The sequence below is a fragment of the Microsporum canis genome, genomic scaffold (genome assembly GCF_000151145.1).
Source record: "Microsporum canis CBS 113480 supercont1.6 genomic scaffold, whole genome shotgun sequence".
In the NCBI taxonomy this organism is placed as follows: domain Eukaryota; kingdom Fungi; phylum Ascomycota; class Eurotiomycetes; order Onygenales; family Arthrodermataceae; genus Microsporum; species Microsporum canis.
In genome coordinates, this window is record NW_003299164.1 from 1,857,643 (window position 1) to 1,872,370 (window position 14,728).

Consider the following 14,728-nt stretch of genomic DNA (forward strand, 5'->3'; position numbering starts at 1 on the left):
AGATTAGGACATAAAACTCCAATCATATCGCCAGGGTCACTCATCTTTTAGTAGCATCTACTTTCACCTAGCGTATATATACCGAAGTCTCAACAAGTCTTCCGGCCCAACCAAGTTGATTTCCCCAGGTTTACTGCCAAGTCCACACTCCAGGAGCCTTGTCAGCAAGGTATGCAGCGATTGGCAGGTCACTTCAATAGGGCCCATCATTGTGCGGGATAGTCGGTCAGTGTAATTTGTTGTCAGCGCATCGAGCTTCATCCTAGACGCCCTGGAGAAGCTAGTTCTGCACATGGCTGGCAGGAATGAGGTTGATTCATCTCTATCGTGGTCCTTTTTACCGTCTATGTAGTATCTACCACCCACACGTTTCGCTTGGCCTCCGCCCTGTAGCCGCACTCGAAATTCTGCTGTTGAACATACTATATATATAATAGGTGTATATACGCATCATTATATATATGGGATATTTAGATCGTGAAATATCTGCGGCAATGCGTTGGTCTACAGTATGTTGACCGGGGATGGTGCAGGCTGCTGTACAACCCAAATGAAACTTGTTGTCAATCTCCCCCACTTCACGATGTTTGATGTTGATAGCCGCACATCATCATGAAGTCAAGGGTACTTTAGGTACGCACCACCTCACTGGTTAGGTACCGAGTCGGTGAGGCCGCAACTGACGGCAAGCAATGATACCTAATAGTATCTGATGCTACACTCCCTTGAGAACGATGGCCAATTTTCACCATCTTCGCTTAACAATTCAACTTTGTGGGCTGGAGAAAATCATGCCGATTTAAGGTTTGCTCTCATTCAATGCTATGGACATTTGCATCGATGATCAATCAATTCTCAACAATATATTCACCCCGTTCATCAAGGGAGCCCTTGATATCGAAACCGACGAGATGTCATGGTAAGACGAGATCCCTCGCGACTTGGATGTATATTTTAGAGATAATATATAACTCCAACTGAATTCGCAACCTCTTCACGTTATGGTTGCGCAAAAGGAGACTTTTCTTCGTTGAGGGTTGGGTGGTTGAGAAGGGGCGGTGGCTTTTGCAATAACACCCATGTCGTTAAAAAACCTGACATGGGTGAAAAGGTATCATCGACGACAGCATTCCGTGGAAGAATTCGCTGTGCCCCATAGTTTCGCCATTATCTACCCCGTAGATGGGATTGTGCACCTCATAACCCACGTCCTCGGGTTTCCTGCGACACGGAATAAACACTAACTGCTGCTTTCAGGTTGTATGAGTTAGCTGAAATTATAAAGAATTCAAATCTCATCCCCCAAGCTAGGGGTCTCTTAGAATGCTGTGTCTTTCCATCCCCTTCCTCGAATCGCCCCAATCAACCGTCGACTCCATACAAGCTATCGTATCCTCGGCTGCGCGCATTGGCCACGAATTCTCTCGTCAACAGAGAATCCATAGAGTACGGCTTGATAAATTGTAGTGCCCACCAGCCTATAAGTTCAATAATAACCGGTCGTACTATTCCTTGTGGAATGCAAATGAATTGATGATTCTTCCAACTTCCAACCTTGGTTGATATCTCAAAACGGCCGGAAGAGCCGGTCGGAAAAATAAAAGTCCGCAGAGCTCCAAATAAGGTTCCCCTCCAACCCTCTATCTTCGAAAAAAAAATATAGAGAAACATGCGCTGATGAACTGATACAATATAACCTCGCCATGATGATGACTTGACACAATTCATAGCGGCTGTTTTGATTATCCTTTAGTTTTTGCGCTCCCAGGGTTAATATCGCGGAATCATGGCTTCTCGGAAGAAGACAGTAGGCCCAAATGTTGGAGGTGCGGCGGGCAATGTATGTGCGATGATTGTCCATACTTGCAAGTTTATAAGCAAAGTATTAACCATTTAGTATAGTCTACAGCTTCATCGGGCACTCAGAGAAGATCCGTAGGAAATGCTGCTGCTGCGAAGTTCACAGACGATTCGCATAACCCGGGAGCTCGCAGAAAGAGTCATACCTCGAATTCGCAAAAGGGCAAACGATCTGATGTACGACTGCTTTTGCTATTCTACTGAAGGCATTCAGGTTATTCTAACTGGAGACATAATACAGGACTTTGAGGCACTGCTCGAACCATTCTACTACGATAAACATCTGACCGACCCAATCAACACCGAAAGAGACAAATGGAACCTATTGCCAGCATTTCTCAAAGTCAAAGGTCTCGTTAAACAACATATCGACTCATACAACTATTTTGTCGAAGTCCAGCTCAAAAAGATTGTACAGTCTAGTGCGGAAATTCGCAGTGATATCGACCCAAAGTTTTATATAAAGTAGGCCGATTTTTGCGCCCAAGTGGTTACCCAAAACTAACCATTTAATCCTCTCAATTATAGGTTTCATGACATCTACCTTGGAACACCCCGGCGAACCGATGAAGAGCAGTCAGGTATCAAGGTCGATTCCACGATCACTCCAAACGAATGTCGACTTCGAGATATGACATATGCGGCACCTATTCTAGTAGATTTCGAATATGTTCGTGGCCGCCAGCGAGTCAAGCGGAATGGAACTGCCATCGGCCGTATGCCTGTCATGCTCCGGAGCTCCAAATGTGTATTGTCAAATAAATCAGCACGAGAGATGTACACCTTACATGAATGTCCTCTCGACCCAGGAGGATACTTTATTGTAAACGGAACGGAGAAGGTCATCTTAGTGCAAGAACAGTTAAGCAAAAACAGAGTCATTGTCGAAACAGACTCTAAAAAGGAGATTGTACAGGCTTCTGTGACTAGGTAGGTTTAAAGACCCGGAATCTTGTACATCTCTACCCTTCGTTGCTAATAACGTTAAATCACAGTTCTTCACATGAGCGGAAATCGAAAAGTTATATCATTATGAAAAAGGGACGCATTTACCTTCGACACAACGTTTTAAACGATGACATTCCGATTGTTATTCTGTTAAAGGCCATGGGAATACAATCTGATAAAGAAATGTTGCTATTGGTAGCAGGAGTTGACCTGGAATATCAAGAAGACTTTGCGATCAACTTCGAGGAAGCTATCAAACTGGGTATATTCACACAGCAACAAGCTCTTGAGTACTTGGGTGCGCGCATCAAGATTAATCGAAAAGCCTCAGGGTTTGGACCCGCTCGTCGAAACTATGTTGCAGAAGCCATTGAGGCCATATCTTCTGTCATAATATCTCATGTGCAAGTTCAGGATATGAATTTTCGACCCAAAGCCCTATACGTCACCTACATGGCTCGACGTGTGTTAATGGCAAAGCTCGACCCAAGTTTGGTGGACGATCGTGATTACGTTGGTAATAAGCGATTGGAATTAGCTGGTCAGCTCCTAGCGTTATTGTTTGAAGATCTGTTCAAAAAGTTCTGCTTTGATATCAAAATGAACATAGATAAGGTCTTGAAGAAGCCCGTACGAACAGAGGCCTTTGATGCCTACCCTGTTGTTGCCATTCATGGCAACCATATCACCCAAGGAATGAACCGCGCAATTGCAACTGGGAACTGGAGTTTAAAACGTTTCCGAATGGAGAGGGCCGGTGTCACACATGTTCTAAGCAGGTTGAGCTACATTGCTGCTCTTGGTATGATGACACGGATAAGCAGTCAGTTCGAAAAGACACGGAAAGTCTCTGGTCCTCGTGCCCTTCAGCCGTCGCAATTCGGTATGCTTTGTACCTCAGATACCCCTGAAGGTGAAGCCTGTGGCCTTGTGAAGAATCTTGCACTCATGACACATATCACCACAAACGACGAAGAAGAGCCAGTACAGAAACTTGTATTCACTCTTGGTGCAGAGGATATCCAGACTGTAGGAGGCAGAGAATGCTTCGGTCAGGGTGCTTATATTGTATTTATGAATGGATCTCCTATTGCGCTGACCAGGCGGCCGAAGTATTTCCTCAATGCCTTCCGGCGCTTGCGACGGATGGGCAGGATCTCAGAATTCGTCAGTGTGTTCATCAACCATAACCAGAAAAGCGTCCATGTTTCCACGGATGATGGGCGTATATGTCGCCCTTTGATCATTGTTGAAAAGAAGCGGTCCAAGGTTACAGCGCGACATTTAAGTGCTCTGCGCAGTGGCACAATGGATTTTGACGACTTCCTATCTAATGGGCTTGTGGAATATGTCGATGTTAACGAGGAAAACGATGCAAACATTGCCGTGTACGAAAGAGAGATAGACGCAAACACGACCCATCTGGAGATAGAGCCGTTTACAGTACTGGGGGCCGTCGCGGGCCTTATACCTTACCCTCATCATAACCAATCTCCCCGAAATACCTATCAATGTGCTATGGGTAAACAAGCTATAGGTGCAATTGCCAATAACCAATTCCTCCGTATCGATTCCTTACTCTATGCTATGGTATATCCTCAAAAGCCAATGGTAAAGACTCGAACAATAGAATTGACAAACTACGACAAGCTCCCGGCAGGCCAAAATGCTATGGTTGCTGTGATGAGTTATTCCGGATACGATATCGAGGATGCCCTCGTGCTCAACAAAGGATCAGTTGACCGTGGGTTCGGTCGTTGTCAAGTCTTCAGGAAGTATTCGGCAAATCTCAAGAGCTATTCCAACGGAACAAAGGATAGGCTAGTCGGCCCGACAAGGGAGAACGGCGTTTCGATTAGAAAACATGGTCTCCTTGACAATGATGGTTTAGCTGCTGTTGGGGAGAAAGTCAGCCCTGGAGAAGTATATATAAATAAAGAGACACCAGACAATGCACTTTCGTCTGGAATTACTGGCTCCGATGCAGGTTTACCTGTGAAATATAACCCAACTCCCCAGACCTACAAACTCCCCGATTATAGTTATATCGACAAAGTGATGATATCAACTACTGAAGGAGAGAGCCAGCTGATCAAGGTCCAAACCCGACAAACCCGACGACCGGAAGTTGGCGACAAGTTTTCTTCTCGCCACGGGCAGAAGGGTGTCGTTGGAATTATTGCGGAACAGGCCGACATGCCATTTACAGACACAGGCTTGGTCCCTGACATTATAATGAACCCACATGGTTTCCCGTCGCGTATGACTGTTGGTAAGATGTTGGAACTTGTCGCGGGTAAGGCTGGCATTATCTCCGGCCAGTTTGGCTATGGCACACCCTTTGGCGGTAGCCCTGTCGAAGAGATGTCCGCTATTCTTGTGGACCACGGGTTCAGCTATGGTGGAAAGGACTATTTGACATCAGGCATCACAGGCGAACCACTTACATATTACGTCTTCACTGGACCGATCTACTATCAAAAACTCAAGCACATGGTGCAAGATAAGATGCACTCACGAGCCCGTGGACCCCGAGCCACACTTACCCGTCAGCCAACCGAGGGTCGTTCTCGCGATGGTGGTCTACGTCTGGGAGAGATGGAACGTGACTGTCTGATTGCATACGGCACGAGTCAACTTCTCCTCGAACGATTAATGATATCTTCCGATCGGCATGAAGTAGATGTGTGTGAAGGCTGCGGATTTATGGGATACTCTGGCTGGTGTCAGCGCTGCAAGACCTCAGCAGGAGTAGTGAAGATGGTGATACCCTATGCCGCGAAGCTGCTTGTGCAGGAGCTCTTCAGCATGAATGTTGTGGCTCGATTGAGGCTGCAGGACGAATTCCCTGAAGATCGAGGGATGTAACACGACTTTTCCTTGCAACTTTTTTGTATTGTTATGATTTGCATATACATGGGGTTGATTTACTTGGGAAAAACGAGATAGATAGCACAAAATTACGGCCTGTTCAGAGTGTATATTAATGCATGATAAAAATTATCAATCACAAGCGGACGAAAGCATTACTTCTCTATTCCATCGTAACTCTTTAAGAAATGCTGCTTCTATCCTATTACTCGACAGATTCCATCTTCTGCTTTGCCAGCGCAGCAACACTCTTAATATCCTGTTGACTGATATCTCCAAACTGCTGTTTCCAGAATTGCCAGCGTTCGGTGCAAAGTCTCCGCTCGGCTTTATATACTTTCCGGCTGCCAGAGGTTGGCCCCTGTTCGGCTGGGCTTCAGTCTTTGCCGCTTCTTGCTCCTCAGCCTCTCTAGCAGGATCTTCATTCGCCTCTTTCAGCAAATAAGGGCCGCTATACACCATCCACTGGGCTGCCGCTTCAACGTTGCACCTATGGCTTTCAGCATTTGCCGCTGGTGGTTCTTCGAGGGCGGATCGGAGGCTCCAGACAGCAAAGTTGGACCAGAAGATCTGGTCAAGGTTCAAGAGACGGGCTGCAAACGCATTCTGGTTTACCCATCTCTGGGCATCGTTGGAGCTATGCGCATTGCCGCTGGGTGGTCCTGGTAGACAGCATAAGCTAGGCGAAATGACTATGTTTAGGGACTTCTTTTACCTATCCAAGCTTCTCTCATCGCAGGCCCGAGGAGAGGTAAATCAGTCCATACTCTGACAGTGTTCTTAAATGCTTTCAAATCAGCATATACGCCGGCGATATTATACCACCTCTCTCTTCTATCCGTCTATACTGGAGTGAACTTACACCCCAGATCTCTGCATTGGTTGATGGAAGCTCGCGCAGAGCCTTTACCAGCTCTACCAAGCGGTCCTGCGAGGCGTGATCGCTTGGGATCTGCCTAGCTACCTCGATAAGAGAGTTCCATATCTCGAGAAGAAAGCTCTCATAGTCTTCCTTTGGTTTGGCGTCGTCCGAAGCGTCTAAGCCTTGTCGTTTCTTTGGCGTCAGGCTATCTATTTCTTTCGCCGCAGCAGACGGAGCTGTGCTGCTAGCAGGCTGCAGGTATTCACTGAGGATGCCGAACAGCTTCTGGTGGACAATCCAAGGATCGCCATCTTCGAGGGATGGAAGACGGAGTGATAGAGTCGCCATTTTCTGATGTTATAGAGATATTACTATTACTTTTGATGAAGGATGGTTTGATGAAGCGAGCTGCGGAATATTTCTCTCTTCCAGCCTCGAGGATCGCCTTTTATCTTCTTCTTCTTCTCCGTTTTCTTCTGCGTCTCATTGTAACCCTTGTAATCCTGGAGCCTTGGATCTTCGTACGTTTTTACCCCTCGCTTCAGTGGAGCTGACAGTGACGTATTGGCTGTGGAATTTGCCGCTCGTTCTCAGCCGCTGAAGTCGACTGGCTGCAAGGGAGGACGATGGCATGGCAGGCTCACCAGGGTCGATACCGTCTCCATGACATGACGTTAATGTGTCCATATTATAGAGTCTTCTTACCGTTGTTTCAACTTACATAGTATTGCCATTGTTCTCTACATAGTAGATGAAAATATACAACAAGCCCCTTTCTTTCATATATCCAAGTAGAATGAAGATATTTTAGGGTTTGGGAGAAAAATAACCATAAAAAAAGGTTCCATGAAAAAAAGAAACATAAAAGTGACATCAAAGTTGACGATATCAAATTATGACACCTAGCAAGGCTGTTTGCTGGCTAAGAAAGAGGATGGAAATACGAATGATAGGGTTATCCGCTTGTTGTCCTCAAGATGCACCTGAACAGCGTTGATACAGCCTACAAGCCGCTCTGGTAACATATCATCGTCGCGAGAATGGATATATTCGAAGGCGACTAACAGCAAATCCTGCGGCCATTTACAAAATACCAGCTTCACATCTCATTGGTATAGGCATTAAAGCTGGGAACCCTGTGGGGGAAATTTTTCTGCTTCAGTTTCTCTCCGTTTCTGCAAGGCTGCATGTAGGACTGTGGGGTATCGTGCATATGTCTACCAAACGATGGCGGCTTGAAGCATCTAGCTACGCCATGTACGAATAAGTCCTTTGAATTTCGGACAAGGCGACGGTTCAGGGTCTCGATCTGCTGTGGCTATAACGTGTTTCCCCCGCGATCGCTGGGAAAGGCACCATCCTTCAAAGCCAATCCGTTTCATCTTTGATATCTTTTTCCTTTTTCGATCTCGAAATGGAGGAAACAGTATACTATGATCATGTTCACGGGGAGCTTGCAGGAGACCCATTTGCATCAATCTCCAGATGCGAGATTGCTTCTTGAACCAATGACTCACTTGCCTTATTATCGATCAAGGACCGTTCTTAAAAAACCAACCGTTCTATCATGGACGAGATGGGGGGAAGAATGTCTATATAAGAGATTATCTTCCCCGGTTAATACTCGCTTCTTCTTCTCATCATCAACAACAACAATTGCATGGAAAGCACAAAGACAATTACAGAACTCAACCTAGCATACAAAACATACACCACAAAACAACGTTCATCATTCAAAATGGTTTCCATCAAAGCAATCCTTGCCTTCGCCCTGGTTGGTGCTGCTGTTGCAAACCCCATTGAAAACCGCAACAACGTAAGATGCTTTCTCCCTTCAACCTTTCATATACAAGGAGCCAAACTGACTATTACCTCCCAGCACGTCAAATGCAACAACAAGGCTCTCAAAGGCAGCGACCAGAAGCTTAGCGTTGACAACGTTCAGCGCCAGCTTGGTGCCTCTCCAATTGACACCGGCAGATCTGGCTACCCTCACGACTTCCAGAACTTCCAGAACATCAAGTTCCCCAAGGGTTGCAGAAACGAGCGCCTTCGCGAGTACCCCGTCTTCCAGGCTGAGGGTGCTCTCTACAACTTCGACTCCCGCCCCAAGGATGACCCAGGCCCATTCCGTGTCATTGCTACCGCTGAGACCAGACTCTACTGCGGCGTTATTTCCCACGACGGAGAGGGTGACAACCCAAATGCCGGGAACTTCCACCTCTGCGAGTAAACCCAAGACCTGCTTCAAATTCCTCCTCCATATTTCCTTGGCGGACAATGGGATTGGGTATAGTGTCTAGCTGATGAAATCTGTTGTATTGCCTGAAAGATTTTTATTTGTTCAAATTTCATAATATGTATTTAGAATTGAGGATAGAGATTGTGCGCTGATTGTCTAATATTATTATATTCATTGTTCTTTTGGTTTCCAGTCCTATGCTAAGAAATGGGATACATGTAACATAATTCTCATTCCATATATATCAAGGGCTACTAAGTAATACTTGGTAGTTGCTACAGAGCCCACTCTTCAATAATCTTACCAGAGCCAACCAATAAACTAACACTGCTGGCAGAATTGCGGTCGTCAGTAGTTACTATTGAGTTTCCATACTCGTACGGTTCAGTTATTGATTCGAATCGCACGCAGTCAATTGGATTCATATAATCTCTAAACAAGATATCTGTTGAACGTCGGGAGCTTTCTAGTGGTATTGTTGGTGGTTCGAGTAATTTTCCAGTGTGCAAAGAGAAGAGCTGAACTCTCGGCAGGTCCGTTGCTATGTAGCATTATAGTTAGAATGAACTTTGACCACTTATGGTGGAAAGGGGCCTCCAGTGCATGAGAGACAAACCACAAGCCACAAGACCCAGATGAGGGGATACATCCATATCATTGAGTGTACGATAATTGAGCTCGCCGAATCTAAGATATGGTGTCGTAGGTTGGTGATTCCGTTTATTCGGATTGGGCTGTTCTTTGGCAGGTGTTTTAATGAACCGTAAGTCATACATATCGAGCTAATGAAATGCAACTATATCAGACGCGGTCCAAAGACAGAGTATAGGGATATTTTTGGGTTATCAAAATAAAGGGAAAAGCTCACCGTATTATCAACTCCAGCGACAAGTATCCCCGATTCATTCACCATTTTTAGCCTTTGCACACCATGGGAATGCGTCAAACGTGAGGCTGACTTTTTACACCGCATATCATATAACGCAACGGTTGAGTTTTGGAGGCCGACAATGACCACGTCCTGATTTAACCAGTCGAGCCCAGATATATTGGCATGGAATTTACCCAGCCGCTGGACTGAAGCCTGTGAATCTAAAGCGTTTATAGCTAACAACTCATTAGAACATCCAACTGCGAATAAGCATGATTTTCTAAAAGGGCATGTAGCAGCCGAAGAAAAGCAATAGTTTTTCCTTTTAAATGATATCGAGAGATCTGCATTTCAAGCCACATGGGTCAGTAAGAAAGAAGCAAGAGAGGGTATATTGCGGGCAGGTAACCTATTACTTTCGAAAGCACACCTGCTACTCTTCCCGTAGGCATCACTCGGCTCTATAAGTTTGCCCACAGCTAAATGGGCACCCTCCCCAGAGAAAAGGTCTTGTGACACTATACTGTTGAGTCACTTAGCTAAAAGTGCGAAGATATCCCAGTTATAGCTCTGGTACGTACAGCACATGTCCCGTGTGGTTTATTGAAAGAGCAATAATCTATTTACTGAATCAATAAACTGAAGTGGAGATTAATTCTCAGAAATGCTTACCCATTCACGATGGTTGAGTTCAATTATGCCCTTATCGACATGTTCATCATATTTCCATGGTCTGTCCGGCGATATGGGTCGAAATGCGCTGTGTGAGTTGAGAATAAGAATAATATCCGTAGACAAGAAGATTGGAGGTAATAATATACCTAAAATTGGATGTACTTGTTGGCTTGAGGGCTTTGAATATACAACACATCATCAGTTAGCATCACTCCAATCCTTTAGTAGGGGTTTAATGAAGCCCACATACCCGTGAGAATTATTCCAGTCCTTGGATCTCGTGCAAACTGATGGCAGTAGTGTTTTCCTCTATAGCCAAGATTGACAAGCTGGCGGGGTTCCATAAGACTGGCACAAGCTATAGTTCTTTGGTTGAGGGTATCTCTACTTGGTGCCTTGCGGCGCCCCGTTTCCAATTCAACTCCAAGAGAACCAATGATGGGGAGGCCGAGTATTTTCGCTCTTTCAACTCTTTCAAGCCGCGTGCGTTCATGGTATACATCTTTCTGCTTCCTTTTCTGCCCAGAATGTGAGCATTTAAGTGGCTAAAAGTAGAGATCATACGGGCTTACTGTGAACTGCTTCTCTCGTCTCTTGACCTCAGCTTCCGAATATTTCGACCCACTTTGTGCTGTATGTCCAGGCTGAATTTTAAAATATTTCTTCTTTTCCGGATCTAAAGGTTCAGTTAGAATAGACTGCTATATCCACCGACACATCGGAAGTACAGGGCTGTATATGGCTGAGGTTTGTATAAATTATAGCTGAATGACAGGCTAACCCATCCTTCCACGGCAAAGGAGTAGTGAATCCGCATATGTTGATTTTGCATTCCATTCTATTGAGGGCAGAAAGGGCACACAAACAGCTTGACATACCGTAATGGTATCCCGGGATAGACCTCATGTTGGAGAGATGGACGTCATTTGTGAATTGTAGTTATCAATTTCCCAGCAAGAAACGGCAGTTAATTTAGAAATTAACCAATTCAACTAGAAAATAGTATGTAATTTTGTGGAGTAGATATTGATAATTATCTGGCTGCTTCACAGTAAATAAGATGTTGGTGGCAATCAAGAAGCTTCGAATAACTATTTCGGCGTCTACTAAGCGCGTTTAACGTCAAACATTTCGACTTGGAGTAACTACAGCGTTTCTCGAAATGCGTCCCGAAAAGATTTAATTCCAACAAACGATTAACCTAACAGATTTGAGTAGAGAGATATCATACATAAAAATAGACAAAAAAATCATTAGATATTTCAAGAAAAGATTCTGGCCAAGCAAGTAACAACAACCGAGAGAGAGATCAGAATACATCAAAATTAACAGCCAGACGGCTTGACGTCCACCGAACGCTGCAGCCTATTCTCACCGGGTACATAAGGCTCATTTGCCGTTTCTCTAGCCATATCGTTAATCCACCTACCGTGTGGCTTGCACTTATGGCCCTTGGACATGGCACTCGCCAGATAAAGCCAGGACAGGATGTTACCAACGGTCGAAACCTCGTCACTCACACTATGCAACGCATACGAACTCATGCAATCGTACAGATCATCGTTCGTCCACAGGTCGTAGAGATGTCCGGCAACGGCATCGGTGTCGCCAACTTCGACTAAATAGCCGTTTTTGCCATGTTGTACTTGCAAGGGTATACCGCCTGCCTTGGTAGCGATGACTGGTTTTCCCTTATGTAAGGCCTCTGAGACTTTGACCTCGAAGCCTTCGCGGGTGGATAGCTGCAGGGCGATTCTGGCTTTGGATAGGACGGCATTAAGAATCTGGTCGGAGGGCGGGATATGGATGACGCATATTTTTGATTTTAGATGCGAGAGGTGTTTTGCTAGGTATTCGATGACAGCGTCGTAGATGAGAGCACCGTCTGGATCATCTACTGAGCCGTGTCCGCAGATGAGGAGCTTAGGGATGCTGACGTGGGGTGTGTTTTTGATGAGGTCGTGGAACTTAGCGTAGGACTTGAGAACGTCAAAGATGCCTTTGGACGGGTCGAAGCGAGCTACTTGAACGATGTAGTCGTCTATATTCATATTGGTTAGTTGTAGCACGGCAAGGAGTGAAGCTTAGGCTATGGGCTTTTACCTTGGGGGTAATCGATTGTGGTCATGCCTATCTCTCTGCATTTGTTGTTGAATACACGGCCGTAGTAGCCGACGTCCCAATCGTCCATGGTCTTATTCAGGCCATCAAGCCTAGAACAACGTATCAGTGAAATTCCTATACGATCCAAGTAACGTATCTACTCACCAATCAGTTGAAGCAGGGAGATACCCAACAGACTCCCGAGATACGGTACTCGGAACAAACGCCTCAACAGGATGGCTGATAAAGAGGTCAGCGTGACGAATACTCTCCCAGAAATACTGCCAGCACTCAGCCTGCGGAGAATTCGGGTCATCAATCAGATCGCTCCTGATCTGTATATGGCTTCGGTAAATAACAGGACGATTTGGCGTTACTTTCTTGATCAGAGGTATCAAGCCTGGCATCTGTGGATCATCGATGATAATTATATCCGCTCCTCCCTTCTCAGGAGGCTCGAGTGGACCACCTTTAGTAAACCAGTATCTGTTTGCATTTGCAAAGATCCAGTCGGTCAGATCTCGTTTGTGCTGTTCAGTCAGACGTTGGTCAGGCGCAGCTACACCCTGAAGGATGTTATGATTGTTCTTGGTGATGCGGAATACGCCTGGCCGGGGCCGCGGGACGAACCACTTGATATTTGTCCCGAGGGCGTTTGAAAACCTGACCAAAGCATGCCTCATCAAAGCAACACCGCCTCCCTGCGGCGTACTGCTGAAGAAAGCGATTTTCACATTCCGGTCCTTCATGTCCGCGGCATACTTCATCACTGCCTTCCACGTCCTTTCTCCCACGGTCTTCTCATAGTCCGAGAGAGTAGTAAGCACAGCTGTAGAACCTGCATCGACATCAACCAGACCTCGGAAACCAACTTGTAACAGGGGTGCTTGATTAGGGCCAAAGTATCTACTCGATATCAGCATCTACCCACGAAAAGCAAGGAAGGAGAGAAAGAGTAAACCCACGAGATACACTTCCTAGCAATAGATTCCGCCCTCTCGTCCAACGTCTTCGACTGCCACAGCCCCATATTAATCCACTCGACATTATGCGCTCCTCTGGGATTAAGTATGAACGGCACGATATCTAGCTCCGCCCACATCCGCGAACAAAGCCGCGGACATTTCTCCAACAGCAGCGAAGGCATCGCGATTCCAAAGAATTTCTCCAGATGATCCTGTTCATACGTACGCAGCTGGTCGATGATGAACTGCGTTATTTTCTCGGATCCGGACTCATCCTTGCCGATGGAGAAGTGGTGTTCGCAGAAATCAAGAAAGTAGACTGTATCTCGGATCGCGAGGGCAATGCCGATGTCTTTGCCGTCGTTTTCGAGGGAGAAGGATATACCCCCGTAGATCGTCTGGAGACTTTAGTCAAGGCACCCATCCATCCAGAGCCTGGCCTGGCCGGGCTTGCATGGTTAGATTGTTAGGTATTAGGTGTATAGCGTACCTCTGACGGCGGCCCAAGCCATGATTTCTTCCGAATGTTTTCTAAGAGATGGTATTTCTGATATACCGATGTTCGGCGCTGGAACATTCGGTTCTGAGAAGTCACTGCGTCCACGACATCGGCTAGATGTGGTGAGAATTTCGCGTGGCTAGGGGAACCAGGTGGGTGCTGCGTTAACATCTTGTAGATATGTATAGTAAGTAACTATGTTATCGGTCTCGCCAACGATAGCTAGGAGGCTGAATAGTTATTCGTTGACTGTCCGAGGCAGGCAGTTGGAGGCATTTTAAGTAGAAGCAAGGAGCGAGGGCGGTTGCGTCACAGCCTCCCACCAATAACCTCATATCAATGTCCGATAGAGGATAGCTGTAAAGGCTATAGAAGTAGCTCGATGTACATGGTACATGTAGCAAGTAGATGAATGCGAGAATAGCGGGTTGGTGATGTCAACAAGTTGGTCAGACGGGGTATCATTCTTGTTGTAGCTTGACTTGGCTTGACCTGGCCGGACATGGATGGATACAAGTTCTTGAGCTCTTGTACCTGTAGCCAGGCCGAGATGTGTAAGGTCGTCTAAGGTAGATATCTTCAAGCCTTTGTATCTGTGGCGAGAAGTTGGAGGTTGAAGATGTTATTACCTAATCAGCCTTGCTTCTGCCGAAAGAAGTAATATCTTCTTCGTATAGAGAATCCTGGCTATTAAAATAAAACACCCAATGGAAAGGGAGTAAAAAGGAATACAGTCTAATAATTAAAGGCACACAGCTAGTATAACAACATAATTAAACAGTACAAGGCCAGACCAGCCAGAAAGGGAAAAGAAGAAGTACAACAAGAGAGA

The 14,728-nt window shown here is 45.8% G+C and overlaps 6 protein-coding genes across 6 annotated transcripts; 2 read left to right on the forward strand and 4 right to left on the reverse strand.

Moving 5' to 3' along the window:
* Positions 1-1,786: 1,786 nt before the first annotated feature.
* MCYG_06827 (DNA-directed RNA polymerase III subunit RPC2) lies at positions 1,787-5,676 on the forward strand (the record flags this gene model as incomplete). Its single annotated transcript, XM_002844817.1, has 5 exons — positions 1,787-1,840; positions 1,903-2,037; positions 2,102-2,325; positions 2,389-2,790; positions 2,856-5,676. The coding sequence occupies 5 exons, from the start codon at positions 1,787-1,789 to the stop codon at positions 5,674-5,676; spliced, it is 3,636 nt and encodes a 1,211-aa protein (XP_002844863.1).
* Positions 5,677-5,811: 135 nt separating this feature from the next.
* MCYG_06828 (conserved hypothetical protein) lies at positions 5,812-6,889 on the reverse strand (the record flags this gene model as incomplete). Its single annotated transcript, XM_002844818.1, has 3 exons — positions 5,812-6,341; positions 6,395-6,521; positions 6,557-6,889. 3 exons carry the CDS (start codon positions 6,887-6,889, stop codon positions 5,812-5,814), a joined length of 990 nt encoding a protein of 329 aa, XP_002844864.1.
* A 1,390-nt stretch (positions 6,890-8,279) lies between these two features.
* On the forward strand, positions 8,280-8,774 carry MCYG_06829 (uncharacterized protein; the record flags this gene model as incomplete). The annotated part of the gene is made up of 2 exons (XM_002844819.1): positions 8,280-8,357; positions 8,421-8,774. 2 exons carry the CDS (start codon positions 8,280-8,282, stop codon positions 8,772-8,774), a joined length of 432 nt encoding a protein of 143 aa, XP_002844865.1.
* Positions 8,775-9,058: 284 nt separating this feature from the next.
* On the reverse strand, positions 9,059-9,696 carry MCYG_06830 (uncharacterized protein; the record flags this gene model as incomplete). Its single annotated transcript, XM_002844820.1, has 4 exons — positions 9,059-9,104; positions 9,159-9,324; positions 9,400-9,565; positions 9,652-9,696. 4 exons carry the CDS (start codon positions 9,694-9,696, stop codon positions 9,059-9,061), a joined length of 423 nt encoding a protein of 140 aa, XP_002844866.1.
* A 283-nt stretch (positions 9,697-9,979) lies between these two features.
* On the reverse strand, positions 9,980-11,235 carry MCYG_06831 (uncharacterized protein; the record flags this gene model as incomplete). The annotated part of the gene is made up of 7 exons (XM_002844821.1): positions 9,980-9,998; positions 10,236-10,273; positions 10,327-10,414; positions 10,476-10,506; positions 10,580-10,847; positions 10,902-11,005; positions 11,208-11,235. 7 exons carry the CDS (start codon positions 11,233-11,235, stop codon positions 9,980-9,982), a joined length of 576 nt encoding a protein of 191 aa, XP_002844867.1.
* A 419-nt stretch (positions 11,236-11,654) lies between these two features.
* Positions 11,655-14,067, reverse strand: MCYG_06832 (clock-controlled gene-9 protein; the record flags this gene model as incomplete). The annotated part of the gene is made up of 5 exons (XM_002844822.1): positions 11,655-12,370; positions 12,433-12,542; positions 12,598-13,338; positions 13,398-13,795; positions 13,888-14,067. 5 exons carry the CDS (start codon positions 14,065-14,067, stop codon positions 11,655-11,657), a joined length of 2,145 nt encoding a protein of 714 aa, XP_002844868.1.
* Between the last annotated feature and the right edge of the window lie 661 nt (positions 14,068-14,728).